The 26,454-nt window shown below is 44.1% G+C and overlaps 1 protein-coding gene across 1 annotated transcript; it reads right to left on the reverse strand.

The window, feature by feature from the left end:
- Window positions 1-1,074: 1,074 nt before the first annotated feature.
- LOC127580796 (uncharacterized) lies at window positions 1,075-22,203 on the reverse strand. The gene is made up of 7 exons (XM_052034694.1): window positions 22,132-22,203; window positions 18,605-18,925; window positions 17,432-17,752; window positions 9,865-9,967; window positions 7,793-7,884; window positions 5,857-5,903; window positions 1,075-4,109 (listed from the first exon to the last, which is right to left on the reverse strand). The coding sequence occupies exons 1-7, from the start codon at window positions 22,196-22,198 to the stop codon at window positions 3,828-3,830; spliced, it is 1,233 nt and encodes a 410-aa protein (XP_051890654.1). The 5' UTR covers window positions 22,199-22,203; the 3' UTR covers window positions 1,075-3,827.
- Window positions 22,204-26,454: the final 4,251 nt, after the last annotated feature.

The following is a 26,454-nucleotide window of genomic DNA, read 5'->3' on the forward strand; positions in this document are numbered from 1 at the left end:
TGAATCTACACAGGGTCCAGCTTGTGACATAGAAGGGTAGGGATAAAGGGAATGGTTTGCTAATGTCAACATTCACATTAAGATTCCTGTACTTTCTGAACACCAAATGAAGGTGCTTCACAATGTAATAAGGAATCCTATCCCTTCATATTTATTAAAACTCTCAGTTCATGAATTCTGGACAAAAGGTAGTAAGCCATTGCTGGCCCACTGTGAATTCAGTAGGCAGGGGAAACACTAGCCCTACAGATAGACAGAGGAATGGAAGTTGATTAAAATTCATTTGCTTTCTGTTAGTGGAATTGAAAGGATTAAGGTTGTTCAGTGCTGATTCATATCTCTAATTCTCTTGACCACATTGTAACATGGTTTGCTGAGCAGTTTTCTGAGAAGTGATGGGACGTTCGAGGAAGAGGAACGAAACAAGCAGTCATCTTGTAGGATTTGTAAGTTCTTCTCTGTATTGCTGCTTAGTAAAACATGTTCACAGAATAGATACTTCTAATCAAACAGCCGTTGTTGATGGAAAACAACATTCAGTTAACAGCAGTGTGTCAAAAATCATACCTCATGGGGCTCGTGGTTCAAAGAGAACGTAATAATTAGAAGCAGGAGTAGACTATTTGGCCCCTTGTACCTTCTCTGCCACTCAGTAAGATTATGGTTGATCTTTTATCCCAGCACCACTTCTGTGCACAAACCCTGTATCCCTTGACTTCCCCTAAATTAAAAAAGATGTGGATTCCTGATTTTTTTTTTAATTGATAAAATACAACAGCCCAGCTTTTGTTTAATTCTTGGTTAGTTTTTGTTTATTATTACCATTCATTTTGTTTTGTTACTGTTTTTTTAGTTTGGGTTTTTTTTTCATATAATCAAATCTCTTTTAAATCTTTTTCATGTTTAATTATTAAGAGATTGGGAGGTTCAGATGACATATTTTACTCTCTATGTTTATATATGTTAACTGTTATTATTGTAATCCTGGTCCTTTGTACCTTCTTTGCCACTCAATAAGATTATGGTTGATCTTTTATCCCAGCACCACTTCTGTGCACAAACCCTATGTCCCTTGATTTCCCGTAATTTAAAAAAGATGTGGATTTCTAATTTGAATATGCCCAGTGACTGAGCCTTCCCGACCTCCTGGTGAAACAACTCCAAGAATTCACAGTTCTCTGTGAAGGAGTACCTACTTAACTCAGTCTTGAATGGCTGACCTCATATTTGAGTCTGTAATCTCTGGGGTTTAATATACAGGGGAAACTTCATCCCTGCATCTACCCTATCAAGCCCCATTAGTATATAAGGAGCCCAATGTGCCCATGGATTCCACGCCAGATCTTGCAGCAATCTCATTAATCCCATTCCCCAACCTATTTCCCTGAACCTTGGTATTGGTATTGGTTTATTATTGTCACTTGTACCGAGGAACAGTGAAGAACTTGTCTTGCATACTGATTGTACAGGTCAATTCACTACACAGTGCAGTTACATTGGGTTGGTATACAGAGTGCATTGATGTAGTTCAAGTAAAATAAATAACAGTACAGAGTAAAGTGTAAAATAACATTATTAATAATAGTTAGTGGCATAAAGTTTAAATGTAAAAGTTTGCAACGATTATAGTAAGGGTAATTTGTAGATCTGCAGAGAGCGGCTTGCAACGAGTCGCCACGCTCCGGTGCCATCTTGCTTCGACATCCCTTGCACTCCCTATTCCCTTGCATGTGCCCATTAAATACCCACCAACATAAGGGTAAATTTTACAGTTACCAGTTAACCTGACAACCAGCATGTCCTTGGGATGTGGGATGATGTTGCAAACTGATGGATTTTACTTGGTTAAAAGTTATATCAACTAGTCTTTTGAGTGTCTAGCAGAAGTTTGTAGACCGAGGACTAAGTTTATCAACAATGTTGTGCAGTCCCCAATATTTGGGGGAAAGGAAAGTGTGAGCTATGAAGAGGATATAGAGAGTCCTCATGGGATACAGAGAGTCATAGAGTTATACAGCATGGAAACAGGCCATTCGGCCCACCACGTCCACGCTGACTAGTGGGCACCCTTCTGTATTAATCCTATCTTCCAGCACTTGGCCCATAGCCTTCTATACCAAAGCAATTCAAGTGCACATCTTGTCTTCTCAAATGCTGATAGTCACTGCTTCCACCACACTCTCGGACAGTGTAGTACTCATAATTCTCTGGATGAAAAAGGTCCCACTCAGATCCCCTCTAAATCTCTTGCCCCTTTCCCTACCTAATTCCACATCCACCTTTGATATGGGGAAAAGTTTCCTACAATCTGCCATTTCTATACCCCTCATAATTTAATGTACCTCAATCATGTCCCCTCTTAACATCCTCCACTCCAGGGAAAACAGATCCAGCCTCTCCAGTTTATCTTCATAAATGAATTGCTCCATCCCAGGCAACATCCTGGAGAATCTCCTTTGCATCGTTTCCAGCGCCATAATTTCTTTCCTATAGTGTGGTGACCAGAACTGCATGTAGTACTCCAGCTGAGGTCTGACAAATATTTTATAAAGTTGGAGCATACCCTCCCTGCTCTTGCATTTTGTACCCTGACTAATAAAGGCCAGTATGCCATATGCCTTCTTAACCACATTGCCAACATGAACTGCCACCTTCAAAGACCTTTGGACTTGTACACCAAAGTCCCTCTGTTTCTCAGTACTCCCTAGGACCCTACCATTCCTGGTGTATTTCCTAGCCTCATTAGTACTTCCAAAGTGCATAATCTCACATTTATCTGGATTAAACTCTAACTGCCATTTCTAAATCCATTCCACCAACACATCAATGTGGCTCTGTAGCCTAAGACTACCCTCTACACTATCAACAACTCCACTATCTGCAAAATTACAGATCACATCTGGATGTTGTGAACCCAGAATTTTCTTCTTCATTATCAACCACACAGCTAGTTTTGGTATCTTTAGCAAATTTACCCAAAGCGCCCTACATTTAAGTCCAAGTCATTTACATATATTCCAGAAAACAGATTTAGCCTCTGACTCTGGGTGGTCTGAATATGTATCTCAAGTCAAGAGACAAGAAATATGTTTTTTTCATGTATTTAATCACTGCCTTGAACTTAGGATCTAATTGTCGATCTTCCTGGAAGCAGATGCACTCTCTTCAGAAATTCCCATTCATCATATTTAATGTTTGCAATCTCCCCCTTGATGTCCTTGACTATAATGGCTGAACAACATCCTAATCTTGTTTTACTTTTCATTTATTTGTGAGATGTAGCATCACTGACAAGAACAGCATTTATTACCAATGTCATTCTCTATAAATTTGGTAGTTTATTAATGATTTTTTTTTCCCTTTCTGTGTCACCAGAAATGCAGGTGGAGCCTTGGTTTCAGTCCCTGGATGATTTGAGTGTGACACATTCTCGCACTCTACATTGAACTGTCCATCTGGATTATGTGCTCAAATGCAGTGGTGGGATTTGAACTGACAACTTTTAGGTCTAGAGACAAGAAACTTATGCCGAGCTCAGTCTGACCCAGGAGAGGAGTTATTTTGGAGTAGGGTATGAGGACGGATACTGCAACATACAGAAAGCAAAACCACTGTCATTTGCATAGATGACCTAGAGTCAGAAGTTTAATGGCAATTGATTACATTTGTCAGTGATGGAGAAACAGGAAGCGAGTGGAACTGGATGGAATTAGTTCAAAAAAACTTAACAAAGCAAGTATGTGCACAGATTATGGCAGAGGAACCTTAATACAACAGTGGAGCAAAGATGCAGCAATAAATAACGCAGTTCCAGGTCAATAGTTTTCCTAAGAAGCAACAGTGGCATAAGTTGTCTGTGTAGGGTCCTGCAGAATGCTCGGAGAGGGAGCTTTCCCATTGTCCAATGGGGAATTGTTTTGAAATTTAACATCTGTGTAGATGACATTATCCTCATTGGTTACTGAACGCCTTACTTTTGATTTCCTTTGAATTTGCACTGCTGCATACATGATTTCATCATCATTGTTAGCCAGCGAGGCAGCTGCCTCATTGTTTCGAAGTTGTTGCAGATTTGCATAAAAAACGCTCCCTTCCAGTGCTGCCGATTCCTAAGATATAAAAGAAATGCAAAAATCTAATTGACACCTGATGAATGTGAAAAGTGCAATCCACTCTTCTGAGCAGGTCTATTACAAAGCAGTTCTCAAACGGAGATGTGAGTGACTGCAGATGCTGGAATCCAGAACAAAAAATAAACCGCTGGAAGAACTCAGCAGACTGAGCAGCATCTGTGGGAGCAAAAGGATGGTCAATGTTTTGGGTTGAGACCACGCGTCAGGACTGACAGTGCAGAGGGAAGGTAGTTCATATATAGAAGTGAGAGGCGTGGGTGAGATAGAGGTCAAACCAGATGAAGGGGTGGTGGAGGAGAGGAAGAGGGAGACAGAGGCTGGTAGGTGATAGGAAACATAAGAAATGAAGAAAAAAAGTAGCCAGTGGGGAAGGGGACAGGGAAGGATAGAGACGGAAGCTGGTAAGTGGTAGGTGCAACCAGATAAGGGAGGGGTGATGGATAGATGGATCCAGGTGAGGGAGGAGTTAGGAAAGGTGAAGCCAGGTAGGTAGACATGTGGGTGATGGGCAAGTGGGGCAGGAAAATGAGTCTCGGTAACAGGGTGTGTTGGGGGGGGTGGAATTTGTGGGTGGAAAAGGTGAACAACAGGAGAGAGACCCAGGGTGGACTGGTGCAAGTGAGAAAGGAATACAGGGGGAGTGGGTTACCTGAAACTGGAAAGTTCATAGTCCATGCCGTTGGGAAAAAGTTCTCAAACAGAACTGGACTCAACAAGCCCTTGCTGATATTTCAAAGTCAAAGTCAAGTTTATTGTTATATGCACAAGTTATTTACCTGTATTAATTTGTATTCTTCTGTCCCTGATGTGCTTATCCAGCTTTCCTTTCAACAGCTCTTTGAAGTTCACTTCAACTACTTCCCATTGTAACTCATTCCATAATCTCATCACAATTCATGAATGGAAGTTCATCCAGGCCTGCCAAATTGATCTTTTATAGCCCTAGTTCTGCTCTCACCCACAGAGCAGAAATTTTTGCCTTTTTCTGTTGCAATAGTAACCTTTGAAAACTGGAGAGGCAGCTCAAGAAATTGAGATTTTGAAACTAATTGAAAAGTTTGATTCAAATTATTGAATGTGCCATAAGTTTACTCAGATGGGCTGTCAAGTTGAAAATTCATAAGGTAGTGACACAGAAAAAGTGTGTCACATATTGTGGAAAATGTTAGTAACAACAAAACTGATATTAACAGACCTAAGAAACAGTTAGATCTTTGCAGTGGTGTTGTCACGAATGAGAGGTATGGTGAAAAATTGGCTTGGCCAAATCAGCCCATGAGCACAGAGCAGATGAGCTGGCCTGAGTGATGTCCTCAGTTTTGTTTCTGATTTTGCATCAGGGTTTGGGATCTAGAGGGAATGTATGAAATATCAACTGAAAAGTCATTGAACACAAAGACAAGATTACACAATTAGCAAATTCCGGTCTCTGACATTAAAGTCAGGGCCAACCACACTTTGCATCTGTCAGTAACAAATTAGAGATGAGAGCCACTCTGAGGATTAGTGAAATAAAATATCAGGGGTGCATTTAAGAAAAAGCTGGATGAGCACAAGAGGGAGAAAAGACCAGTGCTATATAATGATGGGCTTCAATGAAGAGGAATCTTGGAGGTTTGTGTGTAATATTAACATTGGAGGGAATTAGTGGGGCTGAATAGTCTTTGTAATCTGATTTTATAAATTTTCAAACATTTAGAGAATTCATGCTTCATGTTCTTACCTGGGATACATTGTTGCCTCCTCTGTGATATGTGTTGCACTTGGATTCTGGAAAATACAATATTATCTTTGTAAGGGGCATGTTAAGTACATGCTTAAACATCCATGTGTTACATGCAGAAACTTGTATAGTGTATCTCCAAATTACAGAGGGGTTGAACTCCTAGAAAACTGTCCACATCACAATTTTCTGCAATAAATATCAATTTTTCCTATTGAATCCCATATCTGGCCAATCTTTATTCATTAATCCCATTAACACCCACCTGTTGCCTTGAACATCATCCTTTTCTTTAAAAGAACTTTATTGAAAACTTTTTTTTTAAAACTTTATTTACAGCACAGCAACAGGCCCTTTTGGCCCAACGAGTCCACTCTTCCCATTTAAACCCATGTTAGCCTGAGGAAACTGGAGGAAACCCACGCAGACACGAGGAGAACGTACAAGCTCCTTACAGACAGTGATGGGAATTGAACTCTGATCGCTGGCGCTGTAATAGTGTCACGCTAACCGCTACGCTACAGTGCCATGACAATTATTTCTCCTGCCTTCCTTCTTATCAGTGACCATCCCTTTTGCTCTTCTCTCCTCTCTTACCTCAGCATCTGTAGGCTTATTTTATCTCTTGCATCTTCCAGTTATGATGAGAGGTAATTGATTTGAAGCATTAACCATTTCTTCCCAACTATTGTTGCCCGAACCACTGAGATTTTCCTGACAATTTCTGCTTATATCTGAGAGAGTTATCATTTAGGGCAATTCACTGCAGAAAAGATTGCTCCCACTTTTTTCAGAACTTTGCAACAGATGGGGGAGGGAACAATTCTGCACTAATATTACTAAATTGTTGATGTATTGGGCAATGGGAGAAAGGCCACGATGTACATCACAGGGAGAAGGCAAAGTGTTAATTCATACCGGGGCAGGCACGGTAGTGTAGCGGTTAGCATAACACTATTACAGCGCCAGTGACCGGGTTCAATTCTGGCCACTGTCTGTAAGGAATATGTACATCCTCCCTGTGACTGCGTGGGTTTCCTCCGGGTGCTCCAGTTTCCTCCCACATAACAAAGATGTACGGTTAGGAGCTGTGGGCATGCTACATTGGCGCTGGAAGCGTGGCAACACTTGCGGGCTGCCCCCAGAACACTCTACGCAAAGGTGCATTTCACTGTGTGTTTTGATGTACATGTGACTAATAAAGAAATCTTATCTTATCACTGACAGCCAATGAACTACACTCTATCAGCCAAATGATTTGGAGGTTGCAGGCTCCTAGAGCAATTAAAAATGATTTCCTTATCAAAAGTAAAGCAGGAAAGATTTCTGTGCCCAGCAGAAACTATTTAACCAGTGCCCTACATCAAATATAAAATGCATTCGGAAGGTAGACTTTATCACCTAGAGGAACAAAAGTCATGACTACTGTGCAGGAACTTCTCCTGATAAAATTGGAGGGATTTCTCTAGTCAGATGCATTAAGTGAAGGATAGTTAAAATACATGTTAATTATTTCTTTAGAAAGTTACATCAGAGGAGAATAATTACATACAAAGTGTGCAACTGGATTACAGCAGATTATTAAGTAATTTAGGTCAGTGAACCTTCCACACTTTCAAATAGAGTAGCTAATTCATCAAAGCTCACTATGACAGCTGAATGGGTGATGTCTATCCAAACCTGACTTTTACCCAAATTCCTGGCTGTCATACAGTTCTGCCATTCCACACTCAAGGTGATTTTCTGTCATGTGGTGTTTTGAGGAGCTGTCACTTATTTATAGTAGCAGTTTCAATATTCTTTAATGCTTCATGTACCTCGAGAAGAACACTTCAATTCTGAGTCTTGATTGACTGGAACCAATTGCAATCATGTAACATTTTGCAGAAAACTATCACATACGTAATGAAATGATGAAAGAGAAGTCGAAACTCACTACTGTTTTTCCACTTTAGGCACAAAAGTAGGCAAGCGAAGATCGCCATGAGAAGACCCCCAGTGACGCTGAGCACAATGATGTAAATGAATCTGTGGTACAGAGAACATGAAAGGGTCAACTTTGGTTTATCAGTGATTCTTGGCCATTGTTAAAGAATGAAAGTCTGACATTTACAGAGCTCCCTTCACAACTCAGAATGTGTGCAGCCCAGTAAATAAGTGCGAGACATTGTTGCAGTGTGAGAAATGCAGCAGCTAATCTGCTCACACTTCACAAACAGAAAAGTGACAATGACCGGTGACAATGATGCTGGTTAAATGGTAAACATTGTCCAGATCATCAGGGATTTTTTTCTTTGAAAATATTAAATAGTAATTTAATAATAAATAAATAGCCCCTCTCCTTTGTAAATATTCCCTGAGATTGCTTTTGTCCATCTGAGAGGATTGATTGGAAGTTTCTTATCTGACAGACAGCACTGCTGATCATGCTGCCCTCTCTCAGTACTACGGTGGAGTGGTAGCCAAGCATTTGCAGATGGATTTGAACAAACCACATTGTGATCATGGTTGCAGAAGCCAGTTCTAACCTCAGTGGAGGAGCCCCCCATGGTGTGTCATTCAGCCATAAATCCCATCACATGGGAGGGGTGGGGTATGTGGGGGATGCAGAACAAGCCAGGAGCAAGAAACTGCTGAGAATTCATTGACTGTTGTCTAAACCTCACTCCCATCACAGCTCTCTAACTGGTCAAAACAATGCAGGTTTACAACTGGTCAATGTTTCAGGTCGGGACCCTGTATCAGGACTATCCTGCACTGAGTTCAGGCTCATGGTCAGCCCTCGCTTTGCCTCCACAGATGCTGCACTGATTTCCTCCAGCAGTTTGTTATTCTCGTCAAGAATCCAGTATCTGCAGTCTCTTCTGTCCCCAAAGTTTATGATTGGCAGAGAACATTCAAAAACTAAGCAAAATAAAACAAGAACAAGAAGTTAAAAATTAATGCAGATTTCCCCCCAAAAAATCAAATAATTAAAAAAATTGAGCTTTTGTGTGTGAGAAACAAGACAGTGGCACTATCGTGGGGAGATGCTGGGGCAACATCTACAAGTCTTACTGCAAACACCCACATCCTGGTGATCTACTAAAGGGAAATACTGCATTTGATTAAAACCCACTCTCACTTCAAAGTCATCACCACGTCCACATCCGCCAAGTGTAACACTGGTTTGGACATCGACTTTAGTGATGACTGGTCAAAATCAGTTGCCCAACACAACTGTGGAACATCTTCAACAGATCCAGAAGAAGGCTCTCCCTGACGTTCTCAGGGTACATGGTATGCTCTCGTCTGCCCACTACACAGGGACACATTTTAGGAGGACACATTGTTCTCTGTATCTAAGTGTCTGTGATGCTGCTGCAAGCAAGTTTTGCATTGTATCTGTACCTCACTGTATTTGTGCACACGGCAATAAACTCGAACTTAACTCCATTTGCGGTGATCAGCTTCGAGAATTTGGCCAACCCTGCAAGCTCTTGTTCACAAGTGATATCAAGGGCTATGCCCTTAGCTCATAATTCACTAGGTGCTTCCTAATCAGTACCACAGCAGAGCAGATCAGAGCTACCAAAGGAGCATTGCTGGGGTTCGGAAGACACGATCACTTCATGCCATGGGATGAGGTTACCGGTGGAACAGTCATGGTGAATACTGCAGGGAACATCTTCTGAAGGGCAGTAAATGGAGGAACTTGTTCTTACTTCCTGACAACAAACATAGCACAACAGTGTGATGTAAACCCAGTGCCATTTCCATTCTGATAAGCAATATTGCAAAATAATGCATGATTTTCACTTTTCATGCCTAAATTATTACAAAATATTTTGAGAGACAAATTTGCTTTTGGGTGTCTGACTTTCACCACTTACGGAAGCATTGGTTATACTGAGCTCAAATGTTTGGTCTGATTGAAGTCAATAGTCCCACAGGGACTTAGCACCAGTGAAAGAAAGATGAACTCCTCCCCCAATTATATTGCTTACGGAAGCAACAAGAACATTGTACCTTCCAGAGGAATTGGATCGACTGGTTTTCCGTTGATTGTCTTTGGAACTTTTATCTGCATTTTCAGAATGGTCATGAAAAGTTTTGCAAGAATATTTAGGTCCTGTTGAGATAAGGAAATGAAATTCAGTTTCTCCTGTTCTTGCAGTCAATCAAGAGAGAATGATTGTCTGCTGAAAGCTCTTACCTTGAGTGTAGGGCTGATTAGTTTTGTGGATGAGGTGACGTTTCTCCAGTATAATTAGCTGGATGTTGCAGCACATTGCAACACCTGACTGTTGGCCACATTTACTAACAAATTCTGTTTCCTTCCCTTACCTGAGAATTGGGGTGATTCAACAATACTGCTGTGGAAGTTAAAGGGCTCAGACTGGTGGCACTGCAAACCCTATTTAATCCTGTGCAAACATAAGAGAAAGTTCCAGCCAGGGAGCTGGTATCTACCAGCACTGGGAGATATAATTCTGGGGCCAGCATCCATAGGGATGTTCCTTTCCACGAGTGTATGAGGAGTTATTGGAATTCCTCATACACTCATGGAAAGGAACATCCCTGTTGAAAATAATGGACAGACAATTATGTCCTCACCAGAATAACCAATTACCCACAGTTACTGACTCCCTCCCACTAGGTGCTGGTTTTCCAAGCTTGCAGTAGTGACAAAAAACAACCATTAGAGAATATTGCAAAATCCAAACTGCAATTTTCTCAGTGTTTCACAATTCTTAAAGTGTTGCAATACAGAAAGTTTCTGCATCCTAAGGAAGAACCCAGATTTTTATCTCAAGATACTGCTAAATATTTATCTGTAAATTTACAAAATAACTTGGACTGAAGCCTTGCTATCATCAAAGACCTATACAATGAATCCTTGTCCTAACACTAGCCCCATTCTAGACCATCCAGCCTGAGGAAATATTCTCTCAGAAGTAGCACTGTCATTTTCTCTCAGAATCCTGTGGGATTCATCCAAATCGAACAAGCACATCCTAGGAATTAAATTGTGATTCTGCATTTCCCTTAAATATGGAGACCAAAATGCACTTGCAGCTCCAGATGTGACTTCACCGGTGCTCATGTCCCCGTCTCTGCATGGGTTTCCTCCGGGTGCTCCGGTTTCCTCCCACATTCCAAAGACGTACAGGTTAAGAAGTTATGGGTGTGCTACGTTGGCGCCAGAAGGGTGGCGACACTTGAGGGCTACCCCCCAAAATCACTACGCAAAAGATGTATTTCACTGTGTGTTTCGATGTACGTGTGACTAATAAAGATCTTATAATTGCATCAAGTCTTCGGTACTTCTTCTCTCCAAATCTTGCAGCACATTCAGGGCATAATTTGTTGTTTTAATTACTTGCTTTATCTAAATGTTATCTCTCTGCTTTTTGAGCTTGAACACACCAATATTCCTCTCCACTGCTGATAATCTGAAACATGCTTTTCCTGGGCTAAAATGATAACTCCCATTTCCAGCTCATTTTTGGTCCAAAATTCAAAAGGAAGAGCTTCCCAACATGAGTCACACTTGTCCGTCTGGCACATTTCATGATCAAATGATGTCAATCCATTTGCAATGTTACTTCTACAGAATTGCCAGAAAAAATAAGCCACAGTATTTAGAGGACTGACCTTAACTACTTGATAATTAATTAACCCTTTCCCGTGACACAATAGTTGATCTAAATTACCTTCTTCCCCAGTTGGTTTCTCAACAGACTGGAAAATAAATCTTATATAGTCCACAAATTCATCCTCCACATGATTACAGCTAAACTGATTTCTCCATTAAATATGCAGATTAAACTTGTAGAAGATCATTGTATTAGCACGACTGCTATTGTAGTAACAAAATACACCAATCATTTTCTTCATACCTTTGTCATTTTGGCAAGGATATTAATTTTATGCCTCCTGTCGTTCATTCGCTGAAGGGGCAAATAGTTAGCCCTGACTCAGCTTATCCAAACCCCAAACATCGTTGGATGCCACTGGTAGATCTCCACCCACTTCCCTGATTTTTCTCTCCTCGTAACCAAATCTGCTCACCACAGGGATTACTTGTGCTCAATCCTTCCACACTCATTCCTGGACTATTGCTAAACTAGGACATGCAGGTTGGAGGTTTCATCTCATAATTCCATCCAATAGGGTGTGTTGTTTTATAAATATATAACAGGGTCCGTTTCATAGAATGGAATTATAGAAATTTACAGCACAAAAATGGACTAATTTGGCCCAACTCATCCATTCCTATGCCTATGTTAATCCCATTTGCCCACATTAGGTCTGTATCCCTCAAAGCATTTCCTATTTAAGTAGCCGTCCGAAGACCTTTTAAATGTTGTAACACACATGAAATACTGAAGGAACTCAGCAGGTCAGGCAGCATCTACGGAGGGAAGTGAACATCGATGTTTCGAGCTGAGACCCTCCATCCGAACAGGAAAGAAAGAAGGCAGAATCTGGGATAAAAGGGATGGGGGGGAGTGGGTGTGGGGGGAGGACCACAAGCTGGCGGGTGATAGGTGAATCCAGGTGAGAGGGAGTTATGGTTATTCACCTATCACCTGCTATTCCGACTTCTGCCCTCTTTCTTTCTAGTCCTGATGAAGGGTCTCAGGCCAAAATATCGACTGTTCATTTCCCTCCATAGATGCTGCCTGACCTGCTGAGTTCCTCCAGCAATTTTTTGTGTATTGCTCTGATTTCCAGCATCTGCAGTCTCTCTTGTGACTCAATTTTAAATGTTGTAATTGTATCCATCTCCCCAATCTCTGACAGCTCATTCCAGATATTCACTACCTTCTGAGTGAAAAACTTACCTCTCAGATCTCCTTTAATTTTCTCCCCTTTTACCTTAAACCCATGCCTCTAGTTCTAGACACTCCTGCCCTGGGAAAATATCCTAACCATTCTATCTTTGTCCCTCATAATTTTGTACACACCTATAAGGTCACCCCTCAGCTTCCTATGTTCCAGTGAGAATAAACCCATCCTGTCCAATCTCTCCTTATAATGACAGCCCTCCATTCCAGGCAACATCCTGGTGAATCTCTTCTGCACTCCCTCTATTGCTACCACATTCTTCCAGAACTGTACGTAACAATCTAAGTGTAGACGAAGCAATGTTTTGTACAACTGCAACATGGTGTCCAAACTCTAATACTCAAAGCCTCAACCTATGAACCATAGAACCATACAGCACAAAACAGGCCCTTCAGCCCACCATGTTGTGTCGTCCATCAAACCACCATCACACTACCTAACCCCTTCCTCCCGCATATCCCCCCATCCCACACTCCTCCATATGCCTATCCAACAAGCTCTTGAACCTGTTCAATGTATCTGCCTCCACCACCACCCCAGGCAGTGCATTCCATGCACCAACCACTCTCTGAGTGAAAAACCTCCCCCTGACATCTCCCCTGAACCTCCCACCCATAACCTTAAAGCCATGCCCTCTCGTCTTTAGCATTGGTGCCCTGGGAAGGAGGCGCTGACTGTCTACTCTATCTATTCCTCTCAGTATTTTATATACCCCTATCATGTCTCCTCTCATCCTCCTCCTTTCCAGTGAATAAAGCCCTAGCACCTTAAGCCTCTCCTCATATTCAATACTCTCTAATCCAGGCAGCATCCTGGTAAATCTCCTCTGCACCCTCTCCAATGCCTCCACATCCTTCCTATAATGAGGCGACCAGAACTGAACACAGCACTCTAAGTGTGGCCTAGCTAGAGTTTTGTAAAGCTGCATCATCACCTCACAGCTCTTAAACTCAATCCCGCGACTTATGAAAGCCAACATCCCATTGGCCTTCTTAACTGCTCTTTCCACCTGTGAGGCAACTTTCAATGAACTGTGAATATGAACCCCCAGATCCCTCTGCTCCTTCACACTGCCAAGTACCTTGCCATTCACCCAGTACTCTGCCCTGGAGTTTGTCCTCCCAAAGTGTACCACCTCACACTTCTCTGGATTGAACTCCATCTGCCACTTGTCAGCCCAGCTCTGCATCCTATCAATATCCCTCTGTAAGCTCCGACAGCCCTCCACACTATCCACAACACCGCCTATCTTAGTGTTGTCCGCAAACTTACTAACCCAGCCCTCCACCCCCTCATCTAAGTCATCTATAAATATCACAAAAAGTAGAGGTCCCAGAACCGATCCCTGCGGAACACCACTAGTCACTGCCTTCCAATCCGAGGGCACTCCTTCCACCACAACCCTCTGCTTTCTACATGCAAGCCAATTCCTAATCCACACAGCCAAGCTTCCTTGGATCCCTTGGTCTCTGACCTTCTGAAGAAGCCTACCATGAGGAACCTTATCAAATGCCTTATTAAAATCCATGTAAACCACATCCACCTCACTGCCCTCATCAATCTTCCTGGTCACCTCCTCAAAGAGCTCTATCAGGCTTGTGAGGCAAGATCTTCCCTTCACAAAGCCATGCCGGCTGTCCCTAATCAGTCCATGATTCTCAAGGTGTTCATAAATCCTATCCCTTAGAATCCTTTCTAACAGCTTACCCACCACAGACGTGAGACTCACCAGTCTATAATTCTCTGGCCTATCCCTATTTTATTTTTGAACAAGGGGACAACATTCGCAACCCTCCAATCCTCCGGCACCATCCCCATGGACAACGAGCACTCAAAGATCCTTACCAGCGGTTCAACAATCTCCTCCCTAGCCTCTTGAAGCAGCCTGGGGAAAATCCCGTCAGGCCCTGGAGATTTATCTGTCTTAATATTATTTAACAACTTCAACACATCCTCTCTCTTGATATCTACAACCTCGAGAACATTACCCCTACCAGCACTCCCTTCCGCATCATCAAGACCCCTCTCCCTGGTGAATAGCGAAGAGAAGTACTCAATGAGAACTTCTCCCACTTCCGCCGCCTCCAGGCAAATTCTCCCACCTTTGTCCTTAATCGGACCTACCTTTACCCTAGCCATCCTCTTACCCTTCACGTACTTGAAAAAGGCCTTGAGATTTTCCTTAACCCTACTAGCCAAAGCCTTCTAGCTCTCCTCAGCCCTTTCTTAAGTTCATTCCTCGCTACCCTATATTCCTCACGGGCCCTGTCTGAACCTTGCTGCTTATACCTCACGTATGCTACCTTCTTGTCCCTAACAAGTTGTTCCACCTCTCTTGTCACCCACGGTTCCTTCACCCTGCCATTCCTTCTCTGCCTCACCGGGACATATTTATCCCTAACATCCTGCATAAGATCCCTGAACATCGACCACATCTCCATGGTACATTTTCCTTCAAAAAGGACATCCCAATTTACACTCCCAAGTTCTCTCCTTATAGCCTCGTAGTTTGCCCTTCCTCAATTGAAAAACCTCTTGTCCTCTCTGCACCTGTCCCTGTCCATGTCAATTTTAAAGGTTATGGAGCAATGGTCACTGTCCCCCAAATGCTCACCCACCAATAGATCCTTCACCTGTCCCGGTTCATTTCCTAAAACTAGATCTAACATGGCATTCCCTCTAGTTGGCCTGTCAACATACTGCGTCAGGAATCCCTCCTGGACACATTTAACAAATTCCGTCCCATCTAAACCTTTGGCACTAAGCAGGTTCCAGTCTATATTTGGGAAGTTGAAGTCTCCCATTATAACAACCCTGTTATTTTTGCTTCTCTTCAAACACTGCCTGCCAATCTGCTCCTCTATATCTCTACTGCTACCGGGGGGCCTATAGAATACTCCTCGTAGAGTAACTGCTCCTTTCTTGTTCCTTAACTCCACCCATACGGACTCTAGAGATGATCCTTCTACAACATCCATCTTTTCCACAGCCGTAACAGTGTCCCTGACCAGTATCGCCACCCCTCCTCCTCTTCTCCCCCCTTCCCTATCCCTCTTAAAACACCAAAAACCAGGAATATTCAATATCCACTCCTCTCCTGACGTCCACCACGTCTCAGTAATAGCCACGATATCATAGTCCCCCATACTTATCCAAGCCCTCAGTTCATCCCCCTTATTCCTGACACTTCTTGCATTTAAGTAAACACACTTCAGTCCATCTGCCTTACTACTTTTATAGCCTGTATTCTGCTTCTCCTTCCCCAAAGCCTCTCTACCTGTTTGATCTAACTTTTCCCCATTCCCTTCTTCCTCTGACCTACTCCTCCGGTTCCCTTCCACCTCACAAACTAGTATAAACCCTTCCCCCTCAAGGGTATGCCAGATGTATTTTTCACTACTCTATCCACCTGTGCCTCCACTTTCAGGGACTGATGGACTTGCAACCCAAAGTCTCTCTGCATATTGATGCTTCCAAGAACCCTGCAATTTACCCTCGACATCAGACCAGAATTTGACCTTGCAGACTGCATTACCTCACACTTGTCTGGATTATGTTCCAGCTGTCTGCACTGTAGCCTTAGATAACTTTCTTCACTATCTACGAATCCATCAATTTTTGTGTTATCTACAGATTTACTAATCATACTCCCTACATTCTCATCAAGTCATTCATATATATTACAAACAACAGTTTTCAGCACTAAGACATGCGCCACACCACCTGTTACAGATTTCCAGTCAGAAAAACACTGCCGTCTATCCCATCACCATGTCTTTCTCCCCCACTTCACCCTCTCCATCTGCCCGTCACCCAAACACTCCTCCTACTGGTTCCCCTCCCCCACTATTCCCCTCTACCCCTCCCCACCTTCCTTCCTATATTCCATGTTCCTCCTTTTTTCCTATCAGATTCCATAATCTTCAGCCCTTTGTCACTTCTACCTATCATCTCCTAGCTTCTGGTGCTATTCCTGCTCCCCCTTCCCCTCATCTGCCTATCACCGCCCCTTCCTCAGCTGGATCCACCTATCGCCTGCCAGGTCTTGCTTCACCCCCTCCTCCGCCTTTTTTATACCTGCTAACTCCCCTCCATCTTTCAGTCCAAATGAAAGGTCTTGACCCAAAATGCCAACTGTTTATTCTGTTCAATAGATGCTGCCTGACATGCATGTTTCTCTCAGCATTTTGTGTGTTGCTCCAGATTCCAGCAAGTACAGTCTCTTGTGTCTCCGTCACTACTCTCTGCCCCCTATCGCTGTGCCAATGTGGGATCCAGTCTGTCAACAAGCCTGAGGTCACTTAACTGCATAGGATTGCTGACGTTTCTTCAACACAGAGCTCTTGAAATATAACAATTCTGTCCATCTTCTACGAAATGTAATACATTTAACTATGTCTAAATAAAGCAAGTTTTGTCAGTCTTGTTTCGCGAAGACCAAAGCATCTTAATCTGCAGCCTAACTCGATGTGACACATAAACACCACAGCAACAAGAGCAGGCCTGAGAGGAGGGGGTGCTGGGGGTGGTGGTGGTGGAGGGGGAGGGTGGGGTCCTTGTGGGAATAGGCTCGTTTTCCAACCACCAAAGACTTTCCATACTCCACAAGCATAAAGCCGGACAGGGTGGTGATGCCGTATTTTCCATGTATGTCCGTGCAGCTCCACAACATCCAGGAGAAGGTAGTCACCCTGCCGCACCCAATGAATCACCGCAAAGAGTTTCTGAATCCACCACTTACCGGTTTGACTGAATTGAACCACATAACTGCAGTTCCATGTGTTGTTAAACACTGCCACATTAACCATTTCACTAGGTTTTTCTCCATGATTATTTGAGGCCGTGCAGTAATATTGATGGCGTTGGTGTATGAAGAATTGACAATGTAGATCCAGTTTACTGGTGTCCGAGACCTTTGAATCCACAGACGGGGTCTTTTCGTACCATGTGTACTGAATGGGAAGGGATCCCTGGACAGACTCACAGGACACTGACACTGATCCCCCAACACAGGAGATGTTTGATGGTGACAGAAATCCAAGCACAGGGACAGACACGGGTTCTGTGGGAAAGGATCAAACCTTCAGTGAACATCTGAAAATCAAACATTCTCTCATTTGTATCTCAGCCAGGACGGGCTAGGTTGGATTCTCACCAGCTCATCTACCTCTCTGTGTCTCTGCATCCTCCCAGCTGCCTGAACTGCCATGTCTGCCATTATCCCAGAACACAGCAGGACTCCAGATCAGGACAGCAGTGACGACACAGAGGATGTGTCAGTGTGAAAATCAGGGCTACAACCTTTCTCAGCAGTAGGGAGACAGTCACCAGTGGTGTTTCCTACCGGGAATGGGCCGGATGGAGAGGCTGGCTGCCAGGCGGTAGGTGGTCAGTGGGTGCTGGGGGTAGGGGCTCGGAGCACATTGACGGGGACAGAGGGAGAGAGAGACGGCGGGGTGGGGGAGGGAGTGACTGATCCCTGAGGTGGGGGTGGGGAGCGGGCTGGCCTGCTCCGGGAGGACTGAACGCAGTCTGTTGAGCTCTGGGGATTGATTCCCTTTTCATGATTTCCGAGGTATTTAGACCATGAGCAACACTTGTTTCTCACTGATCTGTTACTGTCGGATTATTAGTTTTAGTCTGAATGCAAACCTCTGACAGGGTGACAATTCCTACAGTTCAGAGGCAAGAAAATGTGCTGAGCATCCCACTTGAAATTGGTGGCCAGTCAGTGGGACAGAGCCCGCACTGGGTGAGAGCAACATGAGTGGGGTTTCCCGACCCCTGCCTGCTCCCCGCAGCACTCTGCACTGCTGCAGAGCCTCAGGATATCGGTGCTGCCCTGACCCTTCCCAGAGAAAACATGGATCAGACATTTCAGTGGGGACATGAAGTCAATCGTTGAGAAACGTACCGTCAGAGACCTGTAGATGTACGTGAAACATTGGATCCAGGCCAGGTGTTGTAATTCCACAGCTGTACCATCCTGTATCTCCAGAGTGAAGATTCTCCATAGTAACAGTAAATATTCCCCGTGCCAGGTTATCTGTGATTGACGCTCTTTCCCTCCGTCTGTGTTGCCCGTTTATTTCCACTAAAACTGAACATTGGCGACTCCACCCATGGCACCAATACTTTGTGTGTGAGTGGTACTTTGCTTCATAGTGACAATTGATTGTGATCGCTCTTCCCACAACTCCTCTTAAATATTTCGCTGCCCACAATGCACCTGAAACTGAGGGGGAAATTCCACAGAAAATGAACAGGAGAAATCTGCTTAACATTCAGAGTGCTCCTGAGTGTCCTGGCCAACATTCATCCCTTCACCAACCCATGACCCATGAACATTCACCGCCGTCACTGCCTGCACGCACCCTTGTTTGAGGTCAGAAGATGGGAGGAGCAGCAGAGAACCTCTGCCATCTCCCAGCCACCGGTGTTAGTCCCGTACCCTTGCCTGTGGAACAGGTTCCTCGTTCGATCTTCACCGCACTGCTTGGGGCTCAGTCTCCTGGCCTACTTGTCGGCCTCCTTTTGCTGAGACCCCGGGTCCCCCAAAAACATTCAGTGCAGCTGGACCCCTGAATGACGAGAGGCCTCACACTGAGGGAGACGGTGAGAAGGAGAGGGATCCGTGACTGAGTCTCGGACTCAGGAGGGTGTTGGTGTGGGATGGGGGCGGGTGAAAGTATTGTACATGCAGAAAATATTGAACCCCAGAAACAAAGCAAGGGACCCAACTTCCTTGTTCTTTCAGGTTTTATAACTTAGCAAAAATAGAGACACTAATATATGTCACTGGAATTCCCTGCCAATAAAAAATGAAATATTCACTTCGGCTTCTGTCTTTCCAGAACAGGATCATAGAATTTACAACAGAGGAGGCCGTTCAACCCATCCAGTCAGGACTGATTGAAAAAGCATTGCCTGGTCTCATTCACCTTCTAGCACTGGGTCCTTTGCCCTGCAGGTCACGGTTATTCACATTCACATTCCAGGCTCTGTTTACTCTGCTAAAGGTCTCTGCTCCACGAGCCCTTCAGGAAGTGTGTTCCAGACCCCTAACACCCTGTGGGGGAAAAGCATTTTGCAAATCTCCCTTCCAATCCTGACACCAATTATCGTTAACCTATGACCTCTGTTTTTTAACACCTCATCTAAGGGATCAAAATTCTTCCCATTCATACTGTCGATGTCCTTCATAATTTTTCACAACTCGATTAAGTCTACTCTCAACCTTCTCAGTTCCAGAGAAAGCAATCCTAGCCAATCCGATCATTCGTCATTGCTAAAGCTTTCAGTCCCAGCCACAGCCTCACTAATCTCTTCTGCAGTCCTTCCCATGCAGTCTCGTCTTTCCTTCGATGTGGTGACTAGAAATGACCTCAGTGCTCAAACCATGGTCATAACCACCCTGCACCTGTATCCTGGGTCTCTGCAAATGAAGGAAGCCATTCCGTCTGCCTTTCTAATCACCGTATCTACCTCTTCTGTTACACTTAATGATCAGTGATCACACTCTTCAAGGTCCCTCTGTTCCTCCACACTCTTCGATATTTACTAATCCATTAATATACACTTCTTGTTCCAATGCATTCCCTCTCATTCTCTAGACTTTATGCTCCTCACCTCTTTTCAGTCCCACTGACCATCCACGTCCACCTGGGGTCAAAAGCTTTCCTCCTTCCTGTCAGTCACCTGGCCAATTTTGCCACATCTGCAGGCATCTTCACATCAAGTCTACATTGTTAATGACTGAACATTGTGGAAACCAGAAGTAATCATATCCCCCAAATGCCTCTGCACTGTTGGCTGCTTTTTTGGGGGGCAAACAACTTTTAAGGACAATATTTGCCATATTCCCTAACTGTACACTGCAATCTGCCTATCTGAAATGACTCAGTAAGACAATAAATGAAGACAATTAATGCCAGCCCTGGCCCCTTGCGCTGGGTGGATCAGTAACAACATTTAAAAAAAATCATTTGGCCTAAAGAGAAATAAAGATTAATACTGCATGCTGATGACTAAAACAAATGTGCACAGTCAGAATAAGAGAACGAGAAGGAAATGGTTACTTATCATGAGATCATCTCTCAACCCATGCGGAACCAAGGCATAAAACATTTCAGTAACAGCAACTTAAGTAACAGGAACAGCTGTATCTTGGAGTCAACTTATTTTTTTATGTATTATTCCTCTGCTGCTTTTAGTGAGTACAAGGAAGCAAAAAAAAAGATGTTTTGTGAAAGGGTGCCTTTACGCTTTGACGTGCAAACTTTTACAAATCAACGTCCCTAAGCAGCAACAATACCGTCACGATAATCCTCAACACTGGTACCGCACAAGGCTACATCCTCAGCCTCTTACTCTAATCCCGATACACCCTAATCCCTCACAACAGGGTGACCATATTCTGCTCTAGCTCCATCTGCACATTTGTAGATGACACCACTGTAATGGGCCATATCTCAAATAACAATGAGTCAGAGTACAGGAAGGAGATAGGGAGCCTAGTAGCATGGTGTCATGACAACAACCTTTCCCTCAACGTCAGCCAATATCATTGACTTCAGGAAAGAGGGTGATGCACACGCTCCTATTTTACATCAACAGTGCTGAGGTCCAGAGGGTTGAAAGCTTCAAGTTCAACCATGGTCCAATCACATAGACACCACAGCTAAGAAAGCTCACTAGCACCTTTACTTCCTCAGGAGGCTAAAGAAACTTGCCCATTTTAACCCACTTGCATGAATATTGAATGTTCGAATTTCAGGTAACCTCCACCCCTGGTGCTCTCCCACGTTTTCTCACCTGTGCTCCGAGTTTTCTTCTTCCTTTTGTTCATCTTTCCCATCCCCTCCCCAAACTCCCACCTGATTCCATCTACCCGGCACCCGCTCCCCGCCTGTTTCCACCTATCACCTACCAACTTCTGTACCACCCCTTCGCTCTGCTACATACTTGGCAGCCTTTCCTCCTCTCTCAGTCCTGATGCAGGGTGTCGAACCGAAATGTCGACTTGTACCTTTTGCCTCCATAGATGCTGCTTGACCCATTGAGTTCTTCCAGCGTTCTGTTTGCGCTTCCCCACCCCAATCTTGTTGAATTATATCTGTGGAGTCTTTTCTGTATTTACACATCTGCACATATTTAACTATTTCTGCTGCAGAAAAGGTGCACAAGACCCAAACTAACACTGATCATCGAAATGAACAAATAAACTGCAGATGCTGGAAATCTAAAACAAAAAGAGAAAGTGCTGGAATTACTCAGTCCGTCAGGCCGCATGTCTGGGAAGTGAAACGTCGTTAACGATTTAGGATAAAGTGCCTCTGACCTGATATGTTCACTGTTTCCCTTCCCACAAATGCAGCCTGATCTTCTGAGTATTTCCAAATTGACTGATCACTGGACTGTCCAGTGCTGGCTGTCACTCACCGGGCAGGGAACAGAGGAGAAGAATCAGAATCCCACATTGTTTTGTGCGCAGTGAGCAGGCCAGCATTTGTCCGTCACTCAGCTTTTAGCTCTCAGAACGAAATAACTGTCTAAGACAAATATTACGTGGGGCCTGAATGAGGAAGAAGGCAATAGGAAGCTCGACTGTGAAAGCACAGAGAGCTAGCTAATGAAATCTGATGCCTTAGAATTTGAAGCCCCTCAGTTAGATTAAACAAATGAATCAAATCGAATCTTTATTGACTGTTTGAAATGGTGAAAGAAACAGTTAACGTGTCAGCAGGACTGTTAATGACAAACTGACCGAGGTGACTGAGATGAGTAAAAAAAAATTTCAAAAACTTACCAAATTGTTGAGGTTGAGTGGGGACCGAGCTTGTAATAGTGAGTGGTACACTGTATAGTAGGCAGGGTTTGTTTCAGTGGAAGATGCTCCAGAGATCGTGCTTGTGGCTTGCACTGAGGTCAGGACTTGTTCTGCCTCGCCAGGGAGGAGCTGGCATTCCAGGGACTCCTCTCTGGGGCAAGAGCAGGCAGTAGTCTCCAAGCTGACACCTGACTCAGGGCTCTGTAGAGACCGGGAGTATAATCTGTAACTGAACTGGGAATCAAGGAGGAGGTAGTGTTAGGTCTCTTAAACAGTATTAAGGTGGATAAGACCCCAGGGCCCGATGGGATATACCCCAGGTTACTGAGGGAGGCAAGAGAGGAAATTGCTGGGGCCTTGACCAGTATCTTTATGTCCTCTTTGACCACAGGTGAAGTCCCGGAGGACTGGTGAGTGGCTAATGTTCCTCTATTTAAGAAAGGAACAAGGGAAAATCTGGGGAACTATAGACGGGTGAGTCTCACGTCAGTTGCAGGGAAATTGCTGGAGAAAATTCTTAGAGATAGGATATACGAGCATCTGGAATCCAATGGCTTGATTAGGGAAAGCAAGCATGATTTTGTGTGGGGCAAGTCGTGTCTTACTAACCTGGTTGAGTTTTTTGACAAGGTGATGAGAGAGACTGATGAAGGTAGAGCTGTGGATGTCATCTATATGGAATTCAGTAAGGCATTTGACAAGGTCCCACATAATAGGTTAATCAGATGCATGCGGTCAGTGGAGAATTGGCTGTGTGGATCCAGAACTGCCTTGCCCATAGAATACAGAGGGTGGTGGATGAAGGTACTTATTTGGGCTGGAGGCCTGTGAGTAGTGGTGTTCTGCAGGGATCTGTACTGGACCTCTGCTGTTTGTGATGTAGATAAATGACCTGGATGAGTCTGTTGATGGGTGGGTTAGTAAGTTTGCAGAGGATACCAAGATTGGTGGAGTTGGGAATAGATAAGATAAAATAAGATGAGATATCTTTATTAGTCACATGTACATCGAAACACACAGTGAAATGCATCTTTTGCATAGAATGTTCAGGGGGCAGCCCGCAAGTATCGCCATGCTTCTGGCGCCAACAAAGCATGCCCACAACCCCTAAACTGTACGTCTTTGGAATGTGGGAGGAAACCGGAGCACCCAGAGGAAACCCACACAGACACACAGGGAGAACGTACAAACTCCTTAGAGACAGCGGCCGGCATTGAACCTGGGTCGCTGGCGCTGCAATAACGTTATGCTAACCACTGCACTATAGAAGACTGGCGATGGATACAGTGTGATATAGATCAGTTGCAGATGTGGGCAGAGAAATGTCAGATGGAGTTTAACCCGGATAAATGTGAGGTGTTGCACCTTGGTAAGACTAATGTCAAGAGGCAGTACGCTCTTAAGAGCAAGACCCTTAACAGTGTTGAAGAGCAGAGAGACCTTGGGGTGCAAGTCCATGACTCACTGAAAGTGGCTACACAGGTAGATACGTTAGTTAAGAAGGCTTATGGAATGCTTGCTTTCATGAATTGAGGTATTAAGTATAGAAGTCAATAAGTTATGATGATCTCTATAGAACTCTGATCAGGCTGTATTTGGAGTATTGCATGCAATTCTGGTCACCTCACTACAGGAAGGATGTCGCTGCTTTAGACAGGATGCAGAGGAGGTTTACTAGGATGCTGCCCGGATTAGAGGGCATGTGCTATCAGGAGAGACTGGACAAACTTGTTCTCTTTTCTCTGGAGTGGCAGAGGCTGAGGGGTGATCTGTTGGAAGTATATAAAATTATAAGGGGCATAGATAGGGTGGACAAGCAATATCTTTTTCCCATTATGGAGCGATCTAATACCAGAGGGCACGCATTTAAGGTGAGAGGGGGTGGGTTCAGAAAAGACATGAGGGGTAAGATTTTTACTCAGAGAGTGGTGGATGCCTAGAATGCATTGCCTAATAGGGTGATGAAGTTCATTGGGTGCTTATAAGAGGGGCTTGGATGGGCACATGAATAAGAGGAATGGAGGGATATGGGCATTCTATAGGTAGGAGGCATTAGCTATGCTAGCACAACATTGTGGTCCAAAGGGCCTGTTCTGTGCTGTACTGTTCTATGTTCTACATTCAAGCTAAATCCTTCCCATTTGAATAAGTCCCACCCATGGGGACGAGTTCCGTCTGAAATCCAAGCCTCGCCTATTACAACAAGCCCCACCCATGAGAACAAGCCCCGACAATGAGAACAAGCCCCACCCATTACACAGGTCCCGCTCACACCAACATTTTCCACCTACCATAAGAAGCCCTGCCTATGATCTGTCCTCCATCCACAGGCCAACAGAGAGATAGATGCGGGGCTGTGTAATCTGTCACAAGGATCTCTGCAGTCAACACGCAGCATAAACATGGAACCGCCAGTGTCAGGAATGGTCACCATCAGGGAGGCCCCTGATGGGCTGAACAGTCTGTGTCCTGCCATCCCCACTGATGTTACCAAACAGGAGAGTGTGGGCACTGCCCCCTGAGGCATTCAAGCTCCTGCCATTGGTTTTGGACACCTCCCATTAAAGGTTCTCTCCCTGAAACGTCGACTGTCCATTTCCCTCCACAGATGCTGCCTGACCTGCTGAGTTCCTCCAAGGTTCTGTATTTGCTCCAGTTGTGGGCAGGGTCCGGGAAAGGAGTAAATCCCAGGGTGGGGCTAATCTATAGATTGTGGGCAGATCCCCAGACCATCCCAAACCAATTGGGACATTCCACTGAGGAAGGAAATTCACTACAGAGGAAAGGACTTGGAAAAAAACTGCTGAGTGTCTGTCCACAGGAAATGAATCTGGCACCAACCGTGAACTTTACATGAACTCGGACTCTCTGCTCAGATACTCTCCCACTGTGCATTAATTGTTTCATCTGTGGCTCTCATTTACATCCCTAGTGCTTCTGGGAGCAAAGGGAGAATTTTCCTGTGACTCTAAGCATGTTTTTTTTATCTTTTCTGGCTCCCCCTCACAATTCACCAGAATCCCTTTTACTTGAGTTGTTATTATCCAGTCCTGCTAATACTTTAACACTATTAGTTTCTATCATTTGATGAAAATCAGTGTACCTATTTTTGTTAAGTATACTGAGTAAACTTCTAACTCTTAGAGGTCAGATATCATCAGGTGGCTCACTGCAGTTTTGCGATTAGTCTTCCTGCTGGCTGCTTCCTCATTTATAGTCCAAGAAGCATTTCACTTCAGACCCTTATTTAGATTTGAGAAGTGAAAGTTGGGTAACTGATGACAAGTGCACTCCTTACTGAAGTTCATGACTGCGGCATTCAAATCTGGTGACCCTGACCTTTACGAGAAATCGATACGACCTCGGTGAAGCAATCAGGGATTCCAAGAGACAATACCAGACCAAAATTGAGTCCCAGACTATCCATCAGTCGTGGCAGGGCTTACATGATATAACAGGCTATAAAACAAAGTTAGGCGGCATCGCTGACAACAGCACATCCTTTCCCAATAAGCTTAATGCATTCTATGCATGTTTTCAAACAGAAGGGGATTGGAATGTCACCACCTGCACTGACAGCCTCCAATGTATCTGAACCCACAGTCACCATTGCAAATGTAAGATCAGTATTCTGGAGAGTGAACCCACAGAAAGCATCTGGCCCGGATGGTGTCCCTGGCTGTGTTCTTAGATCCTGTGCCGATCAGCTGGCAGGGGTATTTGCAGACATCCTTAACCTCTCTCTGCTTCAATCTGAGGTCACCAACTGCTTTAAGAAGACCACTATCATTCTGGTACCTAACACAAAACAAGGTAACGTGCCTTAATGACTGTAGCCCAGTGGGTCTGACACCAACTATCATGCAGTGCTTCAAGAGGCTGGTCATGGCACGCATTAACTCTAGCCTCCTAGGCAACCTTGACAAACCGCAATT

The sequence above is a fragment of the Pristis pectinata genome, chromosome 20 (genome assembly GCF_009764475.1).
Source record: "Pristis pectinata isolate sPriPec2 chromosome 20, sPriPec2.1.pri, whole genome shotgun sequence".
NCBI classification, from domain to species: domain Eukaryota; kingdom Metazoa; phylum Chordata; class Chondrichthyes; order Rhinopristiformes; family Pristidae; genus Pristis; species Pristis pectinata.

Coding starts and splice junctions, on each gene's coding strand:
- LOC127580796 (XM_052034694.1), bottom strand. CDS start 22,198: ATGCTGGCCTGCTCACTGCGCACAAAACAATGTGGGATTCTGATTCTT. Junction 9,968..17,431: donor GGTTCAATTCAGTCAAACCG/GTAAGTGGTGGA, acceptor TTATCTCAACAG/GACCTAAATATTCTTGCAAA. Junction 7,885..9,864: donor CGATCCAATTCCTCTGGAAG/GTACAATGTTCT, acceptor TCTGTACCACAG/ATTCATTTACATCATTGTGC.